At 38.4% G+C, this 25,841-nt stretch overlaps 2 protein-coding genes across 2 annotated transcripts; both read right to left on the minus strand.

Annotated features, from left to right (window-relative positions):
* Positions 1 to 841: 841 nt before the first annotated feature.
* On the minus strand, positions 842 to 5,415 carry si:dkey-73n8.3 (uncharacterized protein LOC100150965 homolog). The gene is made up of 7 exons (XM_061240731.1): positions 5,317 to 5,415; positions 4,841 to 4,956; positions 4,581 to 4,736; positions 4,298 to 4,402; positions 3,538 to 3,747; positions 2,433 to 2,619; positions 842 to 1,042 (listed from the first exon to the last, which is right to left on the minus strand). Exons 1-7 carry the CDS (start codon positions 5,328 to 5,330, stop codon positions 940 to 942), a joined length of 891 nt encoding a protein of 296 aa, XP_061096715.1. The 5' UTR covers positions 5,331 to 5,415; the 3' UTR covers positions 842 to 939.
* A 2,357-nt stretch (positions 5,416 to 7,772) lies between these two features.
* Positions 7,773 to 21,456, minus strand: tnfrsf11a (tumor necrosis factor receptor superfamily, member 11a, NFKB activator). The gene is made up of 10 exons (XM_061240727.1): positions 21,152 to 21,456; positions 16,404 to 16,476; positions 15,738 to 15,863; positions 15,035 to 15,181; positions 14,488 to 14,572; positions 13,582 to 13,658; positions 13,173 to 13,280; positions 12,983 to 13,032; positions 11,906 to 12,626; positions 7,773 to 9,380 (listed from the first exon to the last, which is right to left on the minus strand). The coding sequence occupies exons 1-10, from the start codon at positions 21,224 to 21,226 to the stop codon at positions 9,028 to 9,030; spliced, it is 1,815 nt and encodes a 604-aa protein (XP_061096711.1). The 5' UTR covers positions 21,227 to 21,456; the 3' UTR covers positions 7,773 to 9,027.
* Positions 21,457 to 25,841: the final 4,385 nt, after the last annotated feature.

Here is a 25,841-nt window from a genome sequence, read left to right on the forward strand (position 1 = left end):
TTTACAGATTTGTAAACAGTACTTTAGGTTCACTGCAGAAGTAGAAGGTCACAGGATGCATGCATGCCTTCTAACCAGACCTAATTATTGACGAACTTGTGATAATCAAGCATTGACAAAATAACCTTATTACACAAATCAGAATAAATAAACCAATCACACTCAAGTATGTACCCGCACACACATGTACACATACACGCACATGCACACACACACACACACACACACACACACACACACACACACACACACACGTGAACATTCACACAGACACACACACATATGTACACACACACAAATGAACAAACAAACAATCATTAACAAGACAAAGATCACCAAGAGCTTCTAGCATGGGTTTTTTTTTATTTATTAATAAATGAGTTTGTTTAGCGTTTTTGTTTGTTTGGTTTTTTTACTGAGAAAACTTTAAATATTGAAATAAGTAATGATGCATATTGTAGTGAAATGTCTATGGTGGGTTCATAGAAATAACTAAACAAAAAGTGTACATAAATTATACAATATTCCCAGTGCTAATCACATTTGATGAAAATTCCCTAACTTATTTAAATGTCTCCTTTCTTTTACAGTACATAATGTTAATCTTATTTGGACATTCTACATATGTTCATACTCATCATACTGAAACATCTTTTTCCATATAGATGGTTCCAGAATATACTTACAGCAATTAATGCCATCCCATTTCATCATTCCCATTTCATTCTGCATACTATACCTAGCAAAATGCAATCAATTCAGAAGAAACTGCGAATCACATCACTGATTTTATTGTTTTTGTCATTATTTAAGATGACAGATATACTGCACATAGGCAGAGTTAAGATCATATAATATGTCACAGTGCAGGCTGTATGAAGGAGGAGAGGCCTATGCACATGTAGACCACCGGAGTCAGCCCTTCCCTGAGGAAGCTGCTTATCTCCAGCGGATCCCCAGCATTTGGCAGCTGACCATCCACAGAATGCGGGCTGTGCGGTCATCCCTGCCAGCTCTGGAACAGGTCGTCTGGGCACAGTTACTGCAGAAGAAAGAAACCCCAACCACATGCGCATACTATACAGTGATTTGAGCACAGTGTCAGATATTTTACAGCTATACAACACGCAAAACTATTTTCTGTAAAACATGATAAGGTATCTAATGCAATCTGTGTTGCATATATTATATATATATTGTATGTCTAGGGCCTGTCTCTTTCTCTGCACTTTCCATTTACAATGGAGCTATTTTATGTGAGCTTGTCATACCAGCTCATTGCTTGTCAGGAAGGGTCCTGTGCAATTACGTAGGTACTGCAACTATGGTGTCTGTGCTATGTAAAAAAAGAGGTAGCTTGCGGTTTTTGGAAAACAAATCCATGCATAAAGAGTATTGACTGAGTGACTGTGATCATTCATAGTAAAAATAATAATTGCAGCACACTTGTAATGAACTCTGTGTTTTATTAGCCCTCAAGCTTTATGATGCTGTCTTCTTACCTTGATACAAATTATAGGTAGACTCGATATGTCAATAATGATAATAAATGGTGTGATTATTATTTTGTAACTTATTACACAGTGACAATGGGGAATTTAAAGAGACTGAATTTGCACTGATTTTTAGTGGTGGTGTCTCATACTATGTGTAACTGTGTCGTCTGTCTGGAAACTTCTATCTGTTCAGGGTACTCAGTTATACCATATGAATTGTTCTGATACATAACAGTCACACCATAACGTAAAGTATCTACACGTTTATAAATCTACATAAATTATAATAATAAAAATTTTATTTACACATTTAGATGTGGAATGATAACAATAATAATAATAAATTACTTGATAATAATTTATTTCTATAGTTATTTAATCATGAAATAATTTTCGTATTTCAGATTGTGCTGTTCCATCTTGTGTATACAGTATGACATATCTTTAAGCTTTCTAGGTTAACTGTTTATTGGCTATAGTATTGAAATAGTTTTTCATCTACCATTTCTCCACCTCCTGTGTCTATGTGCAGCTATACTTGGTCAAATATAGCTTTTCTTTAAATAAAATTCTCAATTCCATGCCTTTGTCCACATTATGTCTTTGATAAGCCTTTACCATCATTGGCAAATGTAATGGCAATATTATCTGCCAACATACTGATGCAACCATTGTCAAATAGTTTGCAGAAAAATGAATGAACATGCTGATCAATGCAAAAATTGGACAGAATTAAAAGAATGGAAATCTCTTCAATTAAATGGTAATGAAAACATTCATGATTTGATTAAATTCAAATACACCTTATCTCATTGTTTGCTGCATACTTATAAAGCCAATCATATTTTTTACTTTGCAAACACTACTACACAGTAAATCTGGATGTGCTATCACTGTGGAAATATGTTAGAAGTGCTCAGAGATGGTGTCTCTCACCTGTAGTAGCCCCCAGACTTGAGGTCTGGAGTCAGTGTGCAGTACAGAGTGGTGTAGGCACCCTCGGCTGGGGTTCTGATGAGGAAACTGAAAGCCTTCACAAACATCTGAATGGAGCTGTGCATGTGCCTGGTCACATCACTGTTGACTACGCCTGGGTCTACAGCATATACCGTCACTCCCGTGCCTATGGAGAAACAAACAATGAGCTAGCTCCAAAACAGGCAAATCAGGCAAGATCCTTCAATGTATGAACTCCTTTAAATCTTGCTCTTAATCTTCAAGGATTGATTTATGAATGCCTTGATTTTGGCGTTGTGTATTCAGGGCAGAGGTCCTTAGTCCTACAGACTTCAGCTTTGTGGGTTGGTATCAATTAGTTGGTATCTGGAGGAATTTCTTCCATAAATCAGCAGACCACACCGTGGGAATCAAATCAAACAGGTAATCGAGTACCAGAGAGATTTAGAAACACGAATGGATTGGCAGTTGTGATTTGATCAGGCCTGTGCAAACTCACTTTTCTGTGCTAATTTGGATAATATGGCACAGAAATTAACAATCAAATCTGACTCCCTGAATCCTATTTGGCTGGTGATTCAGGAATAATTTTTCCAGTCAAACCATTTCTCCTGAAAATATGTGGACAAAATTACTTTTTATAAATTCTGAATTAGATTAGACTGCGTTTGTGAGATTTAAAACTTAGATATTTTGTCTTGATTTCATATGGATGCATCTGAACAATTTCTGCTTTAATAATGGCTGAGACATGAGGTATTCACATTGCTCTATGGCCTGATCCATTAGTGCTGGTTCTTGTGCCGCGGGCTCTATCACACTGAATTAATTAAACTGTTATTCTTCTGATGTCAGTTTTGATTCTGATAACTGTGATTCTCTAAAGCCAAGACATGCAGCTTTAAATGTTTCATTTTATAATCTTACATTATTACATTGTTAGTGGTTACATTTTAAACATCAGTTTATATACCTGGACATCAAGGATATCAATCTGCAATGCTCAGAGTAACAACAGTAGGCTTGTGCCTACTTGCTACATGCTCCCTTGCCATGTGCCCCAGAGGTCTTCATGTGCCCTCACCTTCCAGCTTCTTGGCCAGCTCTCGGGTAAACAGGACATTGGCCAGCTTGCTCTGTACATAGGCCTTGACCGGGTGGTAGCTCATCTCACTGTTCAGGTCTTCGAAGTGGATCCTGCCCATTGTGTGTGTCAGTGAGGAGAGGTTGATCACCCTGGAGGGCGCGGAGTGCTTCAGCAGGTCCAGCAGCAGGAAGGTGAGGAAGAAATGGCCTACAAAACCAGCAACCACACCCGAAAGAGAGGCCCCGTTATCTAATTCCAGTACAGTATTACACTGAACCCAATTACATTTACACAGAACGTCTGAAGAGTAGTCCCACTTATAGCAATGATACATTATTTGGCAGAGAATAGTAACCAACCAATTTTCTGGATTGGAGAAAGAGCTTCATCTTAACTGAACAGTTTATGGCCCATGTATTGCCATTTCACAATTGGAGTCACAGTATATGGCAAAGTGTGTTAATGTATGTGCTATTGTTACACAAATAGGATAAATAAGATTATAGCTATGCCATATGAACATAGCTCTTTGTGTTTGAACTATCAGATGTTGGTGATGCCTTCCCCATTTTCAGTGATTAATAATGATAATATGGTTTTACATTTTGTATAAGTCAGTCAAATTATTTGAAAGAGACTACACAAAGAAAACATTTCCATTAGCTATTTATGACTGCAATGTCCAGCGTTACAATAATGCTTAAAATTTAAGAAATAAAATATTACATTGACTTCTTTTTTTCTGTAGAAAGCATACCGAGGTGGTTGACTCCAAACTGCGTCTCATATCCATCTGCAGTTGTTGAGTATGGACAGATTGCTACACCAGCATTATTGATGAGAAAGTGCAATGAAGTTTCTGCTGCAAGTAAGCAAATAAGTACATCAGTCTTCTCTGTAAGCACCATATCATGATCATTTCTTTTTTCAATACATTCTGCTGACAACAGGACAATCAGAATGCAACATGAAGAGTGAAAAACAATTAGATTTAAATGAATGGCATTGTGTTGAAGGGAAAGTGTAAATCTGTGACTTACAGTTATAGATGTGCTCTGCAAACTCACAAATTGACTTGGTGTCTGCGAGATCAAGTTGGCAGGGAATAACACCAACAACCCCAGTGTCTCTGACAATCTCTCTGACTGCCTGCTCAGCCTTCATCATGTCCCGGCAAGCCAGTATCACACGCGCTCCTGTGAACACAAGGGTGGATGACAATAACGTTAAGAGTCGTCTAATTAAGTTAACAGGAACCGTAGCTGACTTATTATTTCAAATGGCATCATCTGGCACCCACCTCTCTTGGCCAGGTCCCTTGCAGTCTCTTTCCCAATGCCAGTGTTGGCTCCTGTCACAATCGCTGTTTTCCCATCCAGTCTCACATTAGATGACCAGCTTTTGCCAAAAACTCTCCTGCACATTGCAATACAATATGTATTATCACATTGAATGGTCAAAATTCAATTAAATGTTGTTTTTCTGCATTGGAAAAAACATTGAAGATTCTCCTTTTGTATTTAATACATATACTACAAAATAATTATGTTATACCATTTATGTATTTCTGGGAAGAAATATCAAGCATTTTACAGTAATATGGGGATACCTTAGTGGAATGCAATAAGGATGATCATTTTGCAATTAATGTAATCTCTACTTGTGATGATTATTTGCTTATTAACAATTAGTATGGCAGCAATAATTAAAAAAATACATTGTCAATATTTTACCATGGAAATTGGATCTGAAAAGTTTTAATTAAATGTGTCTTACCTGAGTGTATCCATCTCTAGAAAACCACTTTAACCAGCAGTCCAACTGCACTGCTTTCACAGATGCAGCTTCTTAAGTTCATAATGAAAAGCCACTCCCATCCAGTCCACTGTACTACAGTAGAGCATGAGAAGAAGTATTGATGGCAACAAGCCAATCAGCCCAACTCATCATTTCTTAATGTTAATCACTGTATGTATAAATGGGTGCGCTAATCTGGGTTTTACACTGAAAGGTCATCTCCGACACATCCTGTTGTGGTCATGAAACTTGCGTTCTTGAGTGTAACCATGTGATAATGGCAAAACTGGGTCATCTAATTTACCATTTGCATCTGTGTGAAAGAACCCTGTGTGTCTGTTGCAAGTAAAATAAGGGGGTGGTGAGTGAAACCTTACTAAACTAACAAGAACTAAACTAAATCAGGCAATAAAGAAGAAAAGTATTCTATACTGTCATGTAGTGATTACATTTTATTTGCTTTCACCCCAATTTTATGACAAATGATTGTCATAATTAGTGTGGTGCAATTGGCTTCATTAGGTATTTCCCCCATGTTTCACCGCAATTCAGGATGCCAGGTTGTAAATATAGTTCCACCTCATTGTTGCAATGTCTGCATTCAATTTACAAGCACAAACAGTATGTGATTCCTTATTCAGTTATGGATTTATGCATATTAAGCAGCCATATCATCCAAAATATTCTCTTAATTGTCCTTTGTTCTCAAACTCTGCAATCCAATTGAATCTTCATACAGTGGGTGATGCAATGCTTAATTACAGGGCTTTACAGGGCTCCTGTAATTAGACAGTTGGCTTCTCAGCTGTTTCTGCACTGCAAAAACATAAAATGTCCACCAAATTACTGCATCATTTGAAATCTAAGAAGGACTGTAATGTACATTACTACTGTACCCAGATGATCTATTGTTACATTTGAAAACTTGGTGGTTTCCAGCCAAATAAAACCTGGCAAGTCGAATTCCAGCTGCCATTTGATACGATAGTGCTACTGTATGTTTTGAAATGGCAGTCACACAGAAGGTTTGTTTTAGAGTCTCACTGAACGTATCTGTGAATGTTGTCTGGGAGATCACACAGCGCTACTCCCCAGAACCCTGCAGGTTCAGGTCCTCAGATCAGCTGAGGAGCAGGGAAAATGTGGAAAAAAGGCTCCTTTCAGAAAACTGAATTTAACTAGCACTTCGCTGAAGTGTCGAGATTCCGTAGGGTTTTATATTACACTCACTGCTTTACTGTACAGGATTATCTACAATACTTTCATTATCAAATCCAATCAAATCATAGTTTATTTGGTTACAGCATGTTAGCAGTACACAGCTATCAGTGAAATGCAGTCTACAAGCTACCTCATAAGTATAGTGGTAATACTAAAAATGTAAATAGAATAAAAAATGTAATAGAGCAGACTATAAAATAACAATGTATCTGTACTATATACAACATACACATGGTCTAAATAATGAGATATGAGTGTTTTTATATACAGAACTGCAGTTCCATGAAGGTATTGCTGTTGATATGAAGATGACAACAAGAGTTATATACAGACACTGGGTGTCTCAGGTGGCGGGAGTTGACAGCCTGACACATAGAATGGATGGTCAGAGAATGGATGCTCTGATACTATTAGCCAGTAGGTAGCATGGAAAATGAAATAGTTTGTGGCTGGGGAGGCTGGAGTCTTTGATGATTTTCTGGGCCTACTTCAGACATCTCCTGGAGTAGAGATGTGACGAGCTGGGCTGTTTTCACCTCTGGCTGTTTGCGGTAGAGCCTTGCAGTCAGGGGCAGTGTAGCTCCTATACCCTTTCCTCAGCCTACAGAGTAAGCAGAATACTGCAGCCTTGACCACAGTGTTGGTATGATGTGGTGAATCCAAATGAAGAAAAACAGTCAAATTCAACTTTGAGATTGATTTGAGATTTATTTAAATTATGATTTCTTCCTGCCAGCCTTTCAACATGGTGGAATCCTATTAGGAAAGTAGCCATAATTAAAAGGCCAAATATAATTGCACCAATGTGTCTATTAATGGTGCATATTATACGTTCCTGTGAATTAAATAGAAAAGAAAATTATGCACTTTTTAAGTTTTTAATGCACTCTTAAAACCACTGGGTGGCACAACAGCACATGTCATCACAGAAAATCCCTCCACTTTAAATAACACTCCCAAAAACGGTAGTGAGTCTCATACAAACTGTGTGCTAGCCAGCTATAACTTCCTGTTTTCACAAACAGAAATGTACTTTATTTACATTATGCTCTGTCCCCATGGCTGTATGCATCTCTGCAATGCCACCATTTACTTTTAAGTGAAATTGTTCAGCTGGGTCCAAACCATAATGGGCTGCACATTTTGTTCATGTGGTCAAATGAAATAGCTTACAGTGCATTACTGTAACTCTCCAAACATCAGGTACCCATCTCTGGTTTTGATGAAAGCTTTTATTTTGTCTTGGATAAATTCTAAGTTCAAAACATTATGGTGAGTCAAAAGAGCAAGGCGCTCCCAAAATATCACACTGCTTAACTGACAGATTTTTCCTGAAAAACGCATTTTATTTTAAGCCGAAAGATGAAAGATATCCACATTAACAGTGTCTATCACTGAATGTGGGGCAAAAATCTAACTTGGAAAACATGATTATAAAATTTTATTTCATTGAATTTCATTTTATATCAAAATAGGTAGTTATAAACACACAATTCAGTTTACAATGTATACATTGTTATAAAAGTTCTTCCTGTTGGTAGGCAAGTCTGCTAGTAAACTGAGAATTTCTCTTCCCTAAAAATATTAGCACAGTGTTCATGGTGATTGATTAAAGTTTAAGTTTTTTGTTTTTTTTAATGAAACAAAGGACTTGATTTAAGGACGTAGCCATGTTGAAAATGTTCTGTAAACAAACGCTAGTGAGGCAATTATAAACCTCAACAGATGCTCATATTTCTTGAGATCATTGCTGTAAACCAGTATATAAAAATGATCATAAATGAAACCTTTCTTTAGAGAGCTGTGAATTTAGTTTCTGAAACCCTTTTAGTTTAGTGTTTATTCTTGAGATAAGTCCATCATTCCCTAAATCCCTTTGTTTCCGGCATTGTGCTGCCCTGCACCTCATAATGCTGAATTTTGTCTACATTCATTATATTTGTCATTTGCATACATCACAGACTGCTTATATACTCTTTTAATCATAAATGAAAGAAATAAAAGCAAACCCCAGCTTTATTCAAAATATCCCATCACAATGGAACTCAGAATTGAGTCCCTGTCTATGCTAGTGCGTGTGGCAAAATGGTTTGATGAACTTTAAACACAGATGTCACAAATTCTACCCAACAACAGAATCAAAAGAACGCTGGCAAAAAAGGTAGACAAACTGGATTATCAAGAGATTTTCAAGAGACAAAGATCAGCTTTGTGTTTGCTAGTGTACCTTTTTTCACCATTTGTTTGACACTGGGACTGGGTAACCTGGGAAAGTTAATAACTTATAATAATAACAGAAATATATATATATATATATATATATATATATATATACATTACTCAACAAATGCACAGCATTTATCTTAACAAAGCACTCTGAATGCATTGAGAACAACCGGAAATGCAAAAGACAAAATTGGTTCCAGCATAGGTTTATGCCTATATTTCCTGATCCCATTAAGTTCTTTTTCATGCATTTTTCTCCTCCTGAAGAGGCAGGGTCCTGTGATTGGCTGCAGACTGCTGGTGTGTTTCCTCCTGAAGAGGCAGGGTCCGGTGATTGGCTGCAGACCGCTGGTGTGTTTCCTCCTGTAAAGGGTGTGGCACGTCCTCCCGTGGCACAGTGTCCCTCTTGGGCTTGGTGATACCTTGGAAGTCCTCCTCGCTGGACTCCTCCTGCACCGGGCTGCAGAATGCCTCCTCCAGACCTCCCCCACTGCCCTGAGAGTTCTGACTGACATACACCACGATGACATCACCGCTGAAGTTCATCACCTGTCCATTAGAAATAAATGTGGTGTTGCTGTTTCCCATAACGTGACCTACAAATGGAAATGAACAGGGTACTATGAGTGTGGCAGTTTTCACACAAGAGTATATAAGAAGTAAATCATCTTGGAAATATATGTCCTCTGCTTGACCATTCTTTCCAATACTTCCTTCCAGTTCAGACATTCCAGTTCCAAATTTAGATTGCACAAACCTTATGTCGCTATAGTACTACCAAGCTTCCAGCTTGGAGCACTACAGGTAGCAAATAATAATTCAGGTTTTTTCCATCAATTCCATACACAAAATGCATTTGCTGATATGCATATATAATTGCACCAGGAAATTAATTGAATGGCTTCTGAATTAAAAACCCAAAACAGTCAAATTCTATTCCAATTCATTCTCACATGACTGTTTTACAAAAGCTTGCTACATCCAGCCCAGGTATTAATTTCCTTACGTGGGCCAATAAAACTGCATTCCTCAAAAAGAAGAAGTAGTAGAAGACAAAAACATCACGCACATCAAAGGTGACAAACTACGATTACTGGAACAGTACTGATCTCGAGCACTGCACGCCATGTACTGTAGATATTTATGACCTTCCCCTCTAGAAAATACACAGCTATTTTCATGCCATTTCTATATTTTCCACCTCAAAGCACTTCCTTCTGAGTAGGCCATGAGTACCATTTCACACATTACAGACAGATGAGTAATGGATGTGTGAAATTGTACTCAATTCATACATCCATTGCTCAAACTTTACAATACAGTTCATGAATTGGCATTACTAATGTAGTTGTTAACATGAATTAATGATAGACAAATACATTAATTAATGTGCATCTTAAAGGGCCAGTCGTAAACTGTTGTGCAAAAAAATTATTTTAGACACCCAGAAACTATCCCTTTAAGAGGCAGGCTTCTAGGCACCCTATGGACAGCGGGTGCTGCCTGCACTCAAATCCAGCTGTGACCCCAGCTGACTGAAGCTCTCCCATCCCTCAGCAACACTACAGCCAACTGCATAATGTGAGGTTACTGGCTCAGTCAGCAGTTAATACCAGGCCATGGAGCCCATCAACACACTGAAAGAGTGCCACTGAAACCAAATGAGCTACCGTGTATAGCAGCCTGCGTGTTTGTTATTTTACAGATAGGGTATGGAGTAACCTTGAAAAATGGATCATATTGCTGCAACTTCATCTTTTGTATGAAAGCTACCAGTCAGACCGTTGACAAATTGTCAACAACTATAACCCACAGTTATAAAGTGCACTGCAATGTGTTATACTGAACAGTACATTGAGGTACTTGCGGTAAATAAATGAATTGGTTGCCCAATGCAGTCTTTCCCAGAAGCTGGCGGAGATGCTTCCAAGTTGCTTCCCAGATTCATATAAAAACATCTGGAAGGCGCCAATGCTGACACATAAAACAGTCGCACTGATCGAGTGACTGACTGGAAAACATTAACAGTGTTAATAAAGGGCTATGCAACATCAAGGTAAAAAGTTGTGTTTACTGCATTCCTGATACAATGTGACTCTGAAAGGCTGGGATATTTTATAGTAAGTAAAATTGTGTTCTGGTAAAGTTCTCAAGGTGGGCTATTAATAAGCCTAGGGGTTATGAACACATGTTGTTTCAGTAAGACTGTGGTCATTTAAAAATACTTTGGAATTGAAAACAAGATTTGGGGATATTCTGCATCAACATGTTTGAATCATCAGCATGCTCCAGTATTGAGTTTTATTATCCTGAACTGCGCCAAAAGCAGCTTGGTCTGTTCACTTTATTATGTTAATCATAACAGCATTTTGCACAAGGATGAAAACACAATTGGCCAATATATTTAACACTTGATAATTAAAGTTAAAAAAATAATTGCATATTGCATATTGCAATTGCATATTTAATATTTTTAAAGAATATGGCTAACTTAACAGGCTAATTTCTAGAAACCGTCACAGTGCCAAGTTCCCAAATTGCAGCTAGCAAGCAACATTTAAAAACCTGAATGCTAAATATTAAGGCCATTTCTGGTGAATTCTGTATGTTAATGCACCATCCTCTTTATACATTTCTTACAGACCAATAGTTTCACAAAATTTGCATTAATACATATTGTGTCCAGTCCATTGTATTTAGTATGAGTATGTGTTGCATGTAGGCTGGCATGCAGCCATATAACAACTTGTCTGGACCTTCCTGTCACTAGGCTCATATATAGATATCAGAATGGAAGTCTAAAAAATTGTGCTCAAATACCTTAAAACCCAGATTCCCACGGGCCATAGTTTGATGTAAGATATGAAGTTTTTGGAAGGATATAAATTGGTATCACCATTATCAATATCGTGTGTGGCCCATGCTTACCACAGACTGCTCTTTAATGTCAGGCCACACTCTTTAATCCAGCTGTGTCCATTTTATTTAAGAACTCTGGCTTTAGTTGCTGAAATAGCCAATACAGCAATTGAGCTGCATTACTATACACTGTCTCATGGTTTGATAGACAAACTGAGGCTGATGTTGCTGCTGCCACAGAAGCAGGCAGTGGCTCACTCACCGGATGTCAGAGGGGGGTCTGAGGTGTGACTGGAGCTCTCAGTACGGAGGTCCAGAGAAAGGTCCGTGACAGAGAGCTTCTCCTGGCTGCTGTGCTGCTCATTATCACAGTCTGAGGAGCCCATAGGGACAGTGGTGGAGTCTATGCTACAGCAGCGGGGCTCGTTCTGTCTGTAGTCTCCGTCCACTCGAGCTGAGCCCAAGGGGTCGCCCTTGTCTTCTGACGCGCTGTCCTTCGTTGTCTGACCACAGAAATCCAGACAGGCGTCACATGAGCCGTGCCGGTTGGCGCAGTGGGAGCAGGCTGACAGGCTGCAGGCGGAGCACGTGTGATAGACGGAGCTCTCCTGGAGCAGGTTCCCTCTGCTCGTACCGCTATCTCCGCCGCACGAGCAGGCCCTAGTCAGGCCTGTGGCCACCGCCTGACTGCAGTCCTCATTCTCTCCCACCTCCATGGGCTCCTTCGAGGAGAGCACACAGCTGCAGGAGCCAGAGGAGGGTGTCGGGGAGGGCTCTCCTCCCAAAGCCTCGTCACAGGGCCCAGCAGGCCCCTCTTTCTGATACAGTCCTGCCGTCGTGGGGTGACCGTTCACCACGCTGCCATTTGGGCAGGCGTTGAGGGACTTGTGTGTGTTATCCTCCTGGCTAATCAGGCAGGTGATTTCATAAAGTGTGAGGTTCTGTGGTCCATGGCTACTACTGTAGGATGCCAATGATGTTTCCTTTTTAAAAATAAAAGAAAATATATCATATCAGCAGTTCGCAAACGACCCTGTCTGGCACAAACAATCATAGATTTCAACATAGATCAACTTCTTGACCATGCCTGCATGTTTTTATGCATTTAGTTGCTGCCACATGATTGACTGATTAAATATTTACATTAACAAGCTGGTGTACAGGTCTACCAAAAAGTGCTCACTGATTGGATGTTGTCATTTCAGTATTCAATACAGAACCCAATAGTACCCAATACAGAATAAAAAATGACTCATAGAACCCTACTAAAGCATTATGTAATAAGCTATATCTAAAATATTTGTATCACAGTTCTCACCAAAAGGGAAATTTCCTTTACCTGTTGTATCCGACTTCGTTTCAGATTCTGCACACATTTTCTTAGGTTTTCTGAAAGAAATTAAAATATTTGTTCAATAAAATTTATCCAAATTAGACTTGGATTTAGATACCATTTTTTTTTTACAGAAAATACTTAAAACGACAACACTTTTCACTGTTATTTCCAAAGAGAGCAAAATGTAATTTACCAGAGAGAGGTTCCAGTCTATCTTTGTAGCAAAACAAGAACAGGATGATCAAAGAAATTACAACTATCATGGACAAGACCGCCACTACGACCCATGACGTGGAGGGGCCTGCAATGAACACAAGACAGAGTTTTATAGAAATATAATTTAAGCATTCTTTTACTGGTCTGTTTACAATACAAACAATAACATGCAAATAGTTCCTTGCAGTTTGTGAGAAATGTGCATCTGACTTCTAAAAACCTTCAATCAAAAAGGTATGAATATTGAATGAAATTAAATTGCATGTATATAGCACATTTAAAAAATAATTTGTTTACAGTTTATGTTTACAGGCGCACACTAGCTCAAACCACCAGAAATGTTTACCCTTTCTCTGAGAAAGAAGCACAAATGCCAGCCCACATACCAGTAATAAGAGGCCCGCACACTGCATCTGCTTTATCACTTCCAGGCTGTTTCTCTGTCTTCCCAAGGTCTTTGCAGCTGGTGGGAAATATATGGGAAATATATATGTGTTTATTTACATTTATTCTTTTTGAACATATTAAACTGTATTCTCATCATTTTCAGTTTTCTCAGCCGAACGCTCACCACAGAGAACAACCGCTGCCAGAAAATAAACTCCTTCCAAGGGAAGTGGTGTGAAAATTAGTCATAACACCACATTGTGGTAAGTGTGTGAGGGCATGTTAAACCATGTTTTCCTGTGACCTGGACATAACAGGCGGTAAACAGGACCCTTAGGATCATGGTTTGTGTGTGCATATCTACGCACAATGACAGAGGCTTCACAAGGCAACAGGAAGAGCGGTGAGCAGAAAGAAGTTTCCCAGCGGTTAGTTAGGGTTCATTTCAGGGGCGAACATTTGTCGTTTTTGTAAGTACATTTATTTTAAGGGGCTGCACTGGTTGCCCCTTACACCAGAAATATGAAGTTAGCTTGTGGCCAGAACATTCAGGGGCCACACAGTCTGCTCTCACAAAAAAATACACACATTTCAGGAAAGTGGAAAAAATCTTTTTATCAATATTCGCTAAATATTCGCATCCAAGTGGATCTAGGACAGTAAAAAAAATGGTTGAGTGATGTCATTTTTCTTCACAAAGCAAATAATGTGGACTCATCCAGATTATGATTTAACTTGAAATGTTGTCCTTCATTTGCACATTTGCTAAAATAATTTCTTGGCGAGCAGTTTGCAGACACTTCAAACTTTCATCTCTGCCCAGCACCTGGAATTCGCTGGATGTGTGTCTCAGTACATATTCTACATTAACTGGTAATATAAAAAATATAATGGAAACCACTCACTTAGTCCAAGGCCTGCAAGGTTCTATTGAAGATTCATTGGAGAAATGTCTATATTCACATGGTTTACAGGACCCTCGGCCAAACTCTTCATTCAGCATGAAATGAAGACAAAAATGCAATGAGTTCACAGTTTCACTCTCAAAGTTTAAACACTGCATCTATAATTGCTTCCATAAGGGCCTGGTGTGGGCTGGTATTCTGTCCTTACGTAACTTGGCAACTTTTAATTTGCATCTCGGCTGTTTTATTTTCTTCACTAATTATGATGATGCAAATCATATGGTGTATGTTAAGATTTGCCCATGTGTTTGGAAAGGCATTTCAAGCCACAGGCTTCATTAAATGTGCCACAATGCTGGGATAAGCTGAACATGATCCATAAAACACACGGAGCAGATGCTCAAGCCCTGGAGACCAGTCCCACTCTCCTCTTTCCCTCTCCACTGGTGCAAAGAAACAGACCTGACCCATTCCTCACTCAAACATTTCAATAATGCCCTGGTATCTCAGCGCAGTGAACGAGCAGGGCTGAATGAAAGGTGCTTACTGTCTGCGGTGAGTCCGTACCCCGGGCGGCAGCTCTTGATCATCTCGCAGTACTCACAGTTGCTGAGGGAGCACTGGAACCCGGGCTTACACTGGCAGGGCACTGCGGCCAGGCGGTTTTGCGGGCGAACGCGGCTGAACCCCTTTCCTGAACCCAAGGGTACAGAAGGGCACATTGTCACGAGGGATGATGAACACACCTACAGAAGGTGTGCTTCAGGGCTGGGGTCAGTTCTATTCCAGTTCAGCCAATTCAGGAAATGAGCTCAAATTCAATTCAGTCACTGAAGAATACTATGGATATAGTTCCTGTTCATGAACTGAATTTAGGATCATTCCCTGAATTTACTGAATTTAAAGGAAATCAATTACAACACTGCTGTGCATTATATCGTTTTTTTCTCTCTGAGTACAGCAGCAGCTATTAATTATGTACATGGTATATGGCTATTTGTTGATATAATCTTTAATTTGTGCATTTTTACAACAATCTCATATCAGATTTTCTTATTTATTGTGTATCTATTCCACAGTTATTAATTCCCTTGTGCAGCCATCACAAGAAAACAGTGTACTTACTGTAACGTTATTATGCGCTATAATGTTATGCTGCATTGCTTGTTGAATGACACACCAGTTATAGCTAGCACCTTGATAAAACTATAGCATGACATATACAGTAGGTACTCAATGGCACAACTGACCTGTGTCACAAAATTTCTGTGAGAGACATTTTGTTTCATTGTTCCAGTCTGGTTGATATTCATTACTTCCACAGTCCCGGCAAGTGGTGTTTGAGTCACTTGTGCATGGCGCAAACACATACTTTCCTAAATGTGACATGAAAGACATCAGAGCAACCAGGGACAAGTTACTATTGGTACACCTGTTCTGGCAAAATACCTGCTATCCTGAAGAAAACGTCATATTAATGTTGGGAGGTGCTTAGATGACCATTTAACTGAGATAATACAATGCAATACAATGTGAAAATAAGGATTTTTCACATCTTTCTCAATGTAATGACCACATGGTCTGACAAAGTGGATAAAGTGGGAAGAGATTAAAGTGTTTCCAAGCTGGTATAAAATCATACATGTTCTATAGATCACAACATGGGGTCTGTGAAAGAGCAACTATACTGTCCCCGCTCAGGTGTAAGGAAATGTCCCATTTCTATTCATGTGGAAGGAGAGTGCTGGGAACAGTGCTGGGAAAAGATTAGTAACCTCAATGATGGATATGCATAACCTATGCCTTCACTGGGGAAGAGAACAAGCTAAATTGCAACCTGCAAACCTCTTTAATGGAATAAACAGGGGATACCCACCAGGAGACATGCATACACAACATGACAGTTTAGAGCGTACCAGGTGCACACTGACTGCAGCACCTCCTGTCTTTCACATACTCGTGTTGGTTGCAGCTCGGTTTTGTGGCTGCCTAGAGAAAGAAAACATGATATGAAACCACAAAATTAGAACATATTTCAGAATGTTATTTTTAACACTTTAACTGAACTCGAAAAAATATTTATGCTAAAACAGTGTATTTTCCTTTAAGCGACCTTTAAACCTCTGTGCTTTGATTGAATCAAACCTTACTATTTACCTACATTTCCATTCTGCCTGCATGCAATGTTTGAATAAGGGCAGTAGACATGGCCACAAGCTATATTATAAACGCCAATGCACCTGAAATGTCAGTGTGATGTATTTGGAAAATAATTAGTCTAAGTTACATGTGTACAGAACCATACAACCCTTTCAGTGGAGGCAGACCAACTTGTTTCTGGAATGCAGAAACACTGGATACACTCTTTCTGAATTGTGAAATGTTCATACCCTTGAACACAGGATCACCCGCATATGTAAACCCAAATAACAGAACCAATAGCATGATAAATGGTCAGACCGTCTTTGACGTCCCACGAACAAGGATTCAGTGTGTGATATTGAGTATTTGGGTGTAACTTCAGTGGAATCCTTATCTTGTGTTGAGCAGCATTTGCAGTGTTGTGCAGATAGCTTGTGTGTGGTTGTCACTGTAGCTTCTAACATTTACATTTACATTTTAGTCATTTGGCAGACGCTTTTAATCCAAAGCGACTTACAAGTGCATAGGTTCTACCACAAGTCGAAGCATCACATACCTTCATTACTTCTGCAGTCAGGTTCAATATCACATACTGTAACACTTAACAAACTGTAACACTTTTTATAAATAAAAATGGAGCCAAGAAGGAAAAAGAAGTGTTCATGTATGAACAAACACACCTATTTTGCTGTGGATCCAATTAAACCTCGCATGGCTCACCACTAGATTTCACAATAAATTTTTGTTTTTTCTGTACTAAGCAAAATTGTATTCCTTTTACTTTTTTTTTCAACTATTTCAGTAATGAAGAATAATTCTGCCACCCTCAGCACCGATGTGATTTTTGACCCTGTTCTTGCACTCACTAATGCACGGACCTGCCCACTGAATGTATTTTGGCTGAGGTATTTATTGACCATTAAAAATTGGCTGTAATAACAGACCATAATATATGATTGGTTGTTTTGAAAATAATATAACAAATGCAAATCAGTTCCTTCCAGGAAATTTTTTATCAATTAATTCTGATGCTGAATTTCCTTGTCCCTGAAAAAGGAATATTCGATGACGAGGCAAAAGTTCCATTCATATGCACTGTGAAGATAATACTGTGGTGAGGAATTAACAGACTGATTTCCTTCTTTCATGCAAATGCATGTGTGACTACTATCACAGTATGAGTAATATGATACCGTCACACAGTAATATGAGCACTATAATCAAATGTAGTATTTGCTTATTATTATTTCTTACAACTGAAGCATCATTCATCTTCACATTTTAAAGTAAACTATGTATTTCTACAGGAAAATATGTATGTGAGACACACTGCTTTCCTATTTTGTAATGCTGTATTCATCATTATGTCTATATGCATTTGGTGTATGTGTATAGATCTGTCCTGCCTTATAGGGAGACCTCCAAGGACATATCCCATGATGTACTCTTACAGTTATTGGAACTAACATGGCTTATCACTAAACAAAGGAAACCATTAAATTTATGGAAGCTATATATATATATATATATATATGTTTTCACTAACTAAAGATACAACAGCCTGGTTTGTAGATACACTGCTTTCCCTTCTTAAGAACAGCTAGCATTGCGAGAACACATCTGACATAGGCCCCAAGATCAGAGCAATTTATACATTATTACATAAGATATAATAAATAATCCAGGTAAATTAACAGTAGTATACGTGAAAACAAATAGAATAAAACTGCCATTGCATAAGTTATGACAAAAACTGAAATACTAGCACACCAGATGACACTCTTCAAGGGATAACAAGAAGCAATCTTAAAAACACACATTTCAGTCTTACTGGAGGATACAATCAAGACAAGACTACCACAAAAGACTTATAGCATGTCAACATATGCCACACTCAGATTGATTAATCACACACACACCAACTTGTCTACTGCATTTTCCTTCTCCAACACAGCCAGAATGTCTGTACCCTTACCCACTGTTCTTAAATTACATTTATTTTCTGCATCTATACTCACTCGGTAGACATGTACACCAGCTTGTTAATGAAAATATTTAATCAACCAAACATGTGGCAGCAACTAAATACATACATAAATGCATGCAGACATGGTCAGGAGGTTAAGCTGTTTTTCAGACCAAATGACAAAATGAGGAAGACTTTGTCTAAGTGACTTTGACCGTGGAATTATTTGGGTTATTATTATTATGGTTTGAGTATCTCAGAAACTTCTGATCTCCTACGATTTTCACGCACAGTCTCTAGAGTTTGCAGAGAATGGTGGAAGGTGACAGTAACGCAAATAACCATGCATTCCAACAGTGGTATGCAGAAGAGCATCTCTGAACACACAACGCGTCACACCTCTAAGTGAATAGGCTACAGTAGCAGAAGACTTAATAAGTCCAAAGTATAGGTCTAGTAAATACCTAATAAAGTGCCCAGAGTGAATAAGAAGCCAGCAATATGGAAGGAACGTAGTTTAATCCATATATGAGATATCAGTCTGTTAAAGCAGGACCATTTCAAAAGCTAAAACCTGAAGCGGACCACACTGTACAAGGAGGTGCACTCTGGAAGCTGAAAGCTGAAACCACCACAACATTTGCATAACTGACATATTGCTCTTTACATCCTGGCCAATCACAGCAACTTGCACCCAAGTCATATTTTATCTTTTATTTTATATCATTCAGACTCTTCTTGTATATCAACTTTCTACAGATATAGGCGTACTTGTTCTTGTGAGTCACACCCCCAGTTAATAATTTAATGGCAGATTATAGACAATAAGGACTATGTTGGAATGTATTCAATTACTTTAAACTGTCTCAAATAAAATATCACATTGAGATAAAATGAAGCTATTTCAAATATAGAACCGTTTTATTTTCTGACTTTTCCTCCTGTCCATGTCTTACACATATAGCCCCTGACATATGCCATGTTCTGTTTAATAGGAGGAAGACACTAGTGTGACAGAATCAGAACACAGTAAGCATGGTAACAGACATGAACATAAAGAGGAAGATCGTGGTAACAGACATGAACATAAAGAGGAAGATCAGAGATGTTCCATTCAGATCCCTCCTCCACATAGCTCCAGATAAACTAGCATCACATGAGTAATATGTCTTCATTTTACAGTCATACTTCATGCTTACTTGTATATCAAACTCATTTATTGGTTCAGTATATCTGTCATTCTGTATTAAACACAGTGCAGCTTACATGTCGTATTATGTGCAATACATTTTGATTGGGATGACTTGATCGGAGCCATCTACATCCAAACCTGAATCTGAACATGCTTCTGCATATCATCTCTGAATGAATCATTTCTACTGTAGTCTGGCTAAATACATTTTCAGAAAAAAACATATTTTGACATTTATTGCCACCAAGCCAGATCATACTAATCAGTTGTGTTTCAGTAATTATCTCAACAGCCAACAATATAATTTTGACACGTTTACAACAACATACAGTAGGAATTGACTGTGTACCACATTTGAAATAAATCTTTGCTCATATCAACAATAATATATACAGTCAGTGTTGAGAAAAAGTTATTAAGTTGGTATTGTTTAAATGAACCATAATTATCATTTAACTAAATGGCAAACAGTAGCCTCCAAGTAGTGTCTCCAAGGCCACCAAGCCTTTTTTGTTTTGTTTGTATGACAATCTAATTACGCTGAATGTGTTGAGAAAGAGGAAAGGTAAAATATTCTCTAAGACCTGAAATTCTAAATTCGGCCTATCACTTTAAAATGCATCTTTGAGATAAAACAAATAAAACGGCCTGCTTTTGTATGACAAATGAGAGAGAAATGTTGTGCCAACATGAACTAATTCGCCTGAATGCAAACGTAGGCCTACACCACATAGACAAGGTTGTGTACAGGATGAGAAGGAAAGAAGTTCAGCATCCAGTGATGGATACATGTAATAAATAGACCCCAATGCAACCGTAAAACTGTCGTTCTCTCCTGCGCTAAGAGGATATTTAACGTTACCACATGAAAAACAAGAATAGATTCACTGTTTAAAAAGCAAAGAGAGTTGTCTGACGACTTCATCAAGAGTAAATTGCTAGCCATATAACCACACGCATTGTATCAAATCAAGAACCAACAAACAGAATACGTAACAGACTTCCCACAAAACTGAAAACTCAGGACAGAGATGTGAGGGAACTTCAGACGAAGATCCTGTGGTTAGGACGGCTCTTGAACACAAAGCAAAGGAAACTGTTTCCAGTCAGTGGAGGCTCATAAGACATAAACACAGACTATTATTCATGCTGCATCGTTTTTTGTAAAACAGTAAACACATTCAGCATATGCTCCATACAAATTCCCTTTGTGATTATGCATTTGACAATGATCTACGAGTAAAATTTCTCGCTATTTTAAAAGTTATATTCGAAATTACTTCTTAACCTATTTCTGATGTATGGTATTTATAATAACAGTTAACGTCATTTACTACAGAAATGACAAATATCGCCAAACGTACCTGTGCGCAAAGAGTAACGATCAAATGCGTGACCCAGCCGCGGAATATCCAACCGATTGTAAAATCCACTCGCATGTCTTCTGCTTTAAATAAGAGTATTATTCTATAGTTTATTTAACACAGGAACCAAGTCCGTTTGTTTCAACTTTCTACCTTCTACAGAAAACCTATCTTTTCGCTTCTGTGAGCTATTTGATATTGACTTTCCAAATTGTAGCGCATTCTCAGACAGCATGCCCGTGGATGTGTGCTCACCCACGCGTTGAAAGTGAAGTTCTTCATTTCTGCGCGCACACACAAAAACGCGTTTTACTGTTGGAAGTAAGAATTGAGTTATGAAAGCTCCTCCCATACAACCGAATAACCTATGAGTTGCCTACGTTCTTGGAGCACAACTGTACGCAACGTGTAGCCTAATTTAGTTCTTTACATGATCCCATAATCAAATGTAATGTGTATTTTAACATAAAAATACCCAACAGTAAATGTTAGTGTTAGTTTGGGAATCATTATCCATTTCCACTTGGTAATTGGGAATGGATTGTTAATTTTCTTTATTTTGATGAAAGTATGAGATGAAAACTTTAAACACTTTAAAACTGCGGACTAACGGCATAAGGGTAAATTGTATAGCCGAAGTTATTTTTCTGTTCTATTTCTAATTAATGAGGTTTCCCTGAAGCCAAGTAGAAATTGTATCCTGTGGAAAGGACAGAACGCCGTCAACCATAAGTCGTTATATTGTATAGAAGACCGACTCACAGCAGCTGAAAGGTTATTTTTACTACCACGATTTTCATCACTTTGTCAAACATTATTGTATGCCAATATCCAACACTTCCTAAATAACGAATGTGCCAACAATTCTCATTATTTCATTTCATAATGTCATGGGTGTGGTGACTAAAACTCAAAGGATTCCAAAGGCTTGCATCTCAGCCCGCTTCTCCCTCACTTCCACACGTCTCACACTACCGATATGTCTCCTCTCTGCTAGGCGGAGTGGCTTCAAGCGATAATTTCGTGTTTTGAATAACCGTCGTTTTATCCTCCTCTCTCTCTCTCTCTCTCTCTCTCTCTCTCTCTCTCTCTCTCTCTCTCTCTCTCTCTCTCTCTCTCCATCCAGCTAGTACAAACATGTATGTGCCAAGACACAAATTAGACCCATATGCTTCGAGTTTACTGGTGGCACAATCAGCTCCCCTACAGCACAAACACAATCACAAATGACACTTACGCAGAAAGGGCATGTTGAACATCGGTCCATTTGGGTAAAATTGGACACCCCTGGCCTAGGTCTTAGGCAGCAACTGAAACTGTGGAACAACCTCCCTGCTGATTGTCTTAGCCAATTGTCTTGGTCACAAGTTAACTGTTGCTAAAATGCGAGTTTATTTGCGTTACTGTCACCTTCCACCATTCTCTGCGGTACTCAAACCACCCTGTCTGCCACCAACAATCATTCCACAGTGAAAGTCACTAAGATCAAATTTTTTCCCCATTCTGATGGTTGATGTGAACATTACCTTAAGCTCCTGACCCATATCTACATGATTGTATGGACTGCACTGCTGCACACACTGATGTTCTCAATATATTCTGAAATGCTGAAATGCTGTCCAATCGACTATGGATAAATTTTGCAGCCCTACAATGGACTTCACTTCTTGCTTACAAAATACATGCTGCAGGTTTTAAGGAGCAATAATGTTAATGATACACTGTCAACACTCCTTTCACGCAAAGTTTTGTTTCACATTAGCATTTATGTTCCGGGAATGGCTTTGTTCTGGGAATAGTAAAATGGTACATGGACAGAGCGGACCACTGATTAATCACAGCACTTAGAACAATATCATTAGACGTGAGAGGATTGATAATGAGGCAAAGATAATCTGACAATCCACACTCCCAAGCAGCACAGCTGGAACAGTTTTACCTTCAGAAAAACATGTGGCAATGGTAAGTGGTTTCAAGTTGCTGATTTCACAATACTGTTTCTACTCTGGGGCATTTTAACACAACTCTTACCCCAAACTGGGGGATTTCTATAGGTGTGACTTCTGTTCAGGTAGTTATGTCAGCATTTCCAAAAATAAAATCCCAGACAGCTGTTACCATTAAAAAAAAAAAAAAAAACTCAATACAACACAAAATTATATGATGTGCTTATCATAATATTCATACATATACCTAGGTTATATATAGTGCCATGAAAAAGTTTTTTTTTCATCATTAATTCATTTCAGTCAGACAACTCACAATTAATTAAGAACTATTTATTGAGGTTAGTGTAAACGCAAACCTTGGCATCGCGGCTCTGGCACGCAAACAGGGAGTGACTACAACCCAAGCAGAACCCACAGGTGGATGCTTGGATGGGGTGGGAGCACAGACACTGTCTGAAAGGCATGCTTTCAGGAATCAGCAGGACCTTCAAGCAAATGCAGCAGCACAGCTAGTACTATATTATCAACAGTAGCATATGAGCGACAGCATGCCCAGACACTCTCCTTAAGAATTTTCTGGTACAGAGCATAATTCATTGCTCCTTCTATTAGGCAGCAAAGCATCCCCATACCATCACATTACCACCACCATGTTTGACTTTTAGTATGATTCTTAATGTGAAATTCTGTATTTTCTTTACACCAGATTTAATGGGACCCATATCATTCAAACAGTTCCACTTCTGACTCATCTGTCCATTGAAAAGTGGTGCAACCAGTTATTAAGATTAAGAGGAATTTAGGTGTTACCATAATGTCATCTGCTCTCTAGAGTTAATTTTTTTGTTTCATTTTATTCTTTCAATGCACAAAATGATATTGTTGTTATTTATATGATTAATCAATAAGCATAATGCTTCTCAAATAGGTAGTGAATATGCATTTGAAATATGTTGATTTCCCAGTGTGTCTTTGTTAAATAATGGTTGTGGCCTCGTGTGAGATGATTTCATCATCATTGTGTAACCACACCTCCGATGTTGGAAATGTAAGGACATTGTGTCATTAGTGCTTGCTAATTCCCCATCTTCCTAGTCTTACAGAATTTACTGGCAAAATGGAAAATACAATTTTCCAGAAAGTCAAGTTTCCACCTACCAAAAACATAATGTGAAAAATGTACACCACAGTTTGCCCTGTGCTTTTACTGACAGTTCATGACCTGATTTATGTGGCTGAGCTCCCAATTAGTGAGCTACGTAACAGGAAATCTATTGTTTGGCAAACCAGACAATACAATACTCTATCATCAAACCAGACATGGAACATATGTTTAACAAACTAGAGAAATGAAATAACGACGAGATACTTTTTCTGCATGACAAAAACGGAGAGGCTAAAGAAAGGTGCTCGGAATTCAGCATTTTTAAGATGAAGTAAAACCATCACCGTAAGCCATGTTCACAAATTAAGAATTATGTCTGGAGAAATAGGTCTCCACCCACCTAATTGCCATTTAAATTTCATGCACACATGCTTTTAAAAGAGGGAAGAACCCCAAAACATGAAAAGACCATCTCTCCTGAAAGGGCTGTGCGAAGTAGTTGAATACTGGTCATGGGCTTCAAAAACAAAATGTGATTCAGTTGTGGGGTTGAAACAAGATCATCTGAAAGCATAGAGACAGTCAGAATGTTCCAGTGGTTCAAGCACTGCTTCTACTGCTTGGTTTGGACATTCTCCAGATGTGTGACTCACAGCCTACAGCAACTCTCATGACTAAGCCGTGTCTCTCTGTGGTATTTCCATATGCAGTATATATATAGTTTGTTAATTGGTGCTCAGCGTAATAGCCACCTTCGGTTATTGGCTGCATACACATACATTGTCATGTTAAGCAAAACAGGTCCAATGTCAGTACGACCAGTTGACATCTTCCAGACTCCCATAATGTTTATTGAGCCGTTAGGCCGCAATCATGAAAATATATTCTAAAGTGTCCGAGAAAGGGCATCGGGCATACCGCATGTCAGGACTGGGGAAAATAACATTCCCAGGTTTGTTTTTCATCCGGACAGACTCCATGAGTATGTATGACAGATTCACTACAAAGCTGTATTCTCAACTCTGAAAACTCTGCCTACTACAATTGAAGCCAAAAACCTCTAGTTAAGAGAGAAAAGGTAATAGAGCTTATATCTTTGGCCACTGTTCATGAATATTCAAAGTATTATAAAGGAATGGAAATTTGTGTAACCAATTGGAACCTATAATAAAGAATTGCAGACGAATGAAAAAGTACAGGAGCTGACCATCAAAGTTACAAAACAAAACCTTTGTGGTTTTACATACCCAATCTCTTTTAGTTCCACTGATGCATTGTGCAATAAATACACATGTACAAATGTATTTGTACATCTGGACTGTATCAGTAATACATGTTAAACATTAAACTCAAATGCAAATTTTTATGATTTTAAATCTGTCAATAATTAACATGGGATTATTGCTCTATAAACTATTCATCATATTAAAGCTGGGAACTCTTTGCCAATTCCGTGGCACAAATCTATGGCGCAAGTAACCGTCTTTCTCTTCGTGTTCTTAGGAGGTGAACTTTGGAACCCTTATCAGTAAGTAAGAAAACACTGAAAAACGGACAACTGGAAATGTTCACATTCTGATGTGCTATCAAACTCTGGATATACTGACCTTATGATAATTACATAAATAATGCATAT

The sequence above is a fragment of the Conger conger genome, chromosome 4 (assembly GCF_963514075.1).
Source record: "Conger conger chromosome 4, fConCon1.1, whole genome shotgun sequence".
NCBI classification, from domain to species: Eukaryota; Metazoa; Chordata; class Actinopteri; order Anguilliformes; family Congridae; genus Conger; species Conger conger.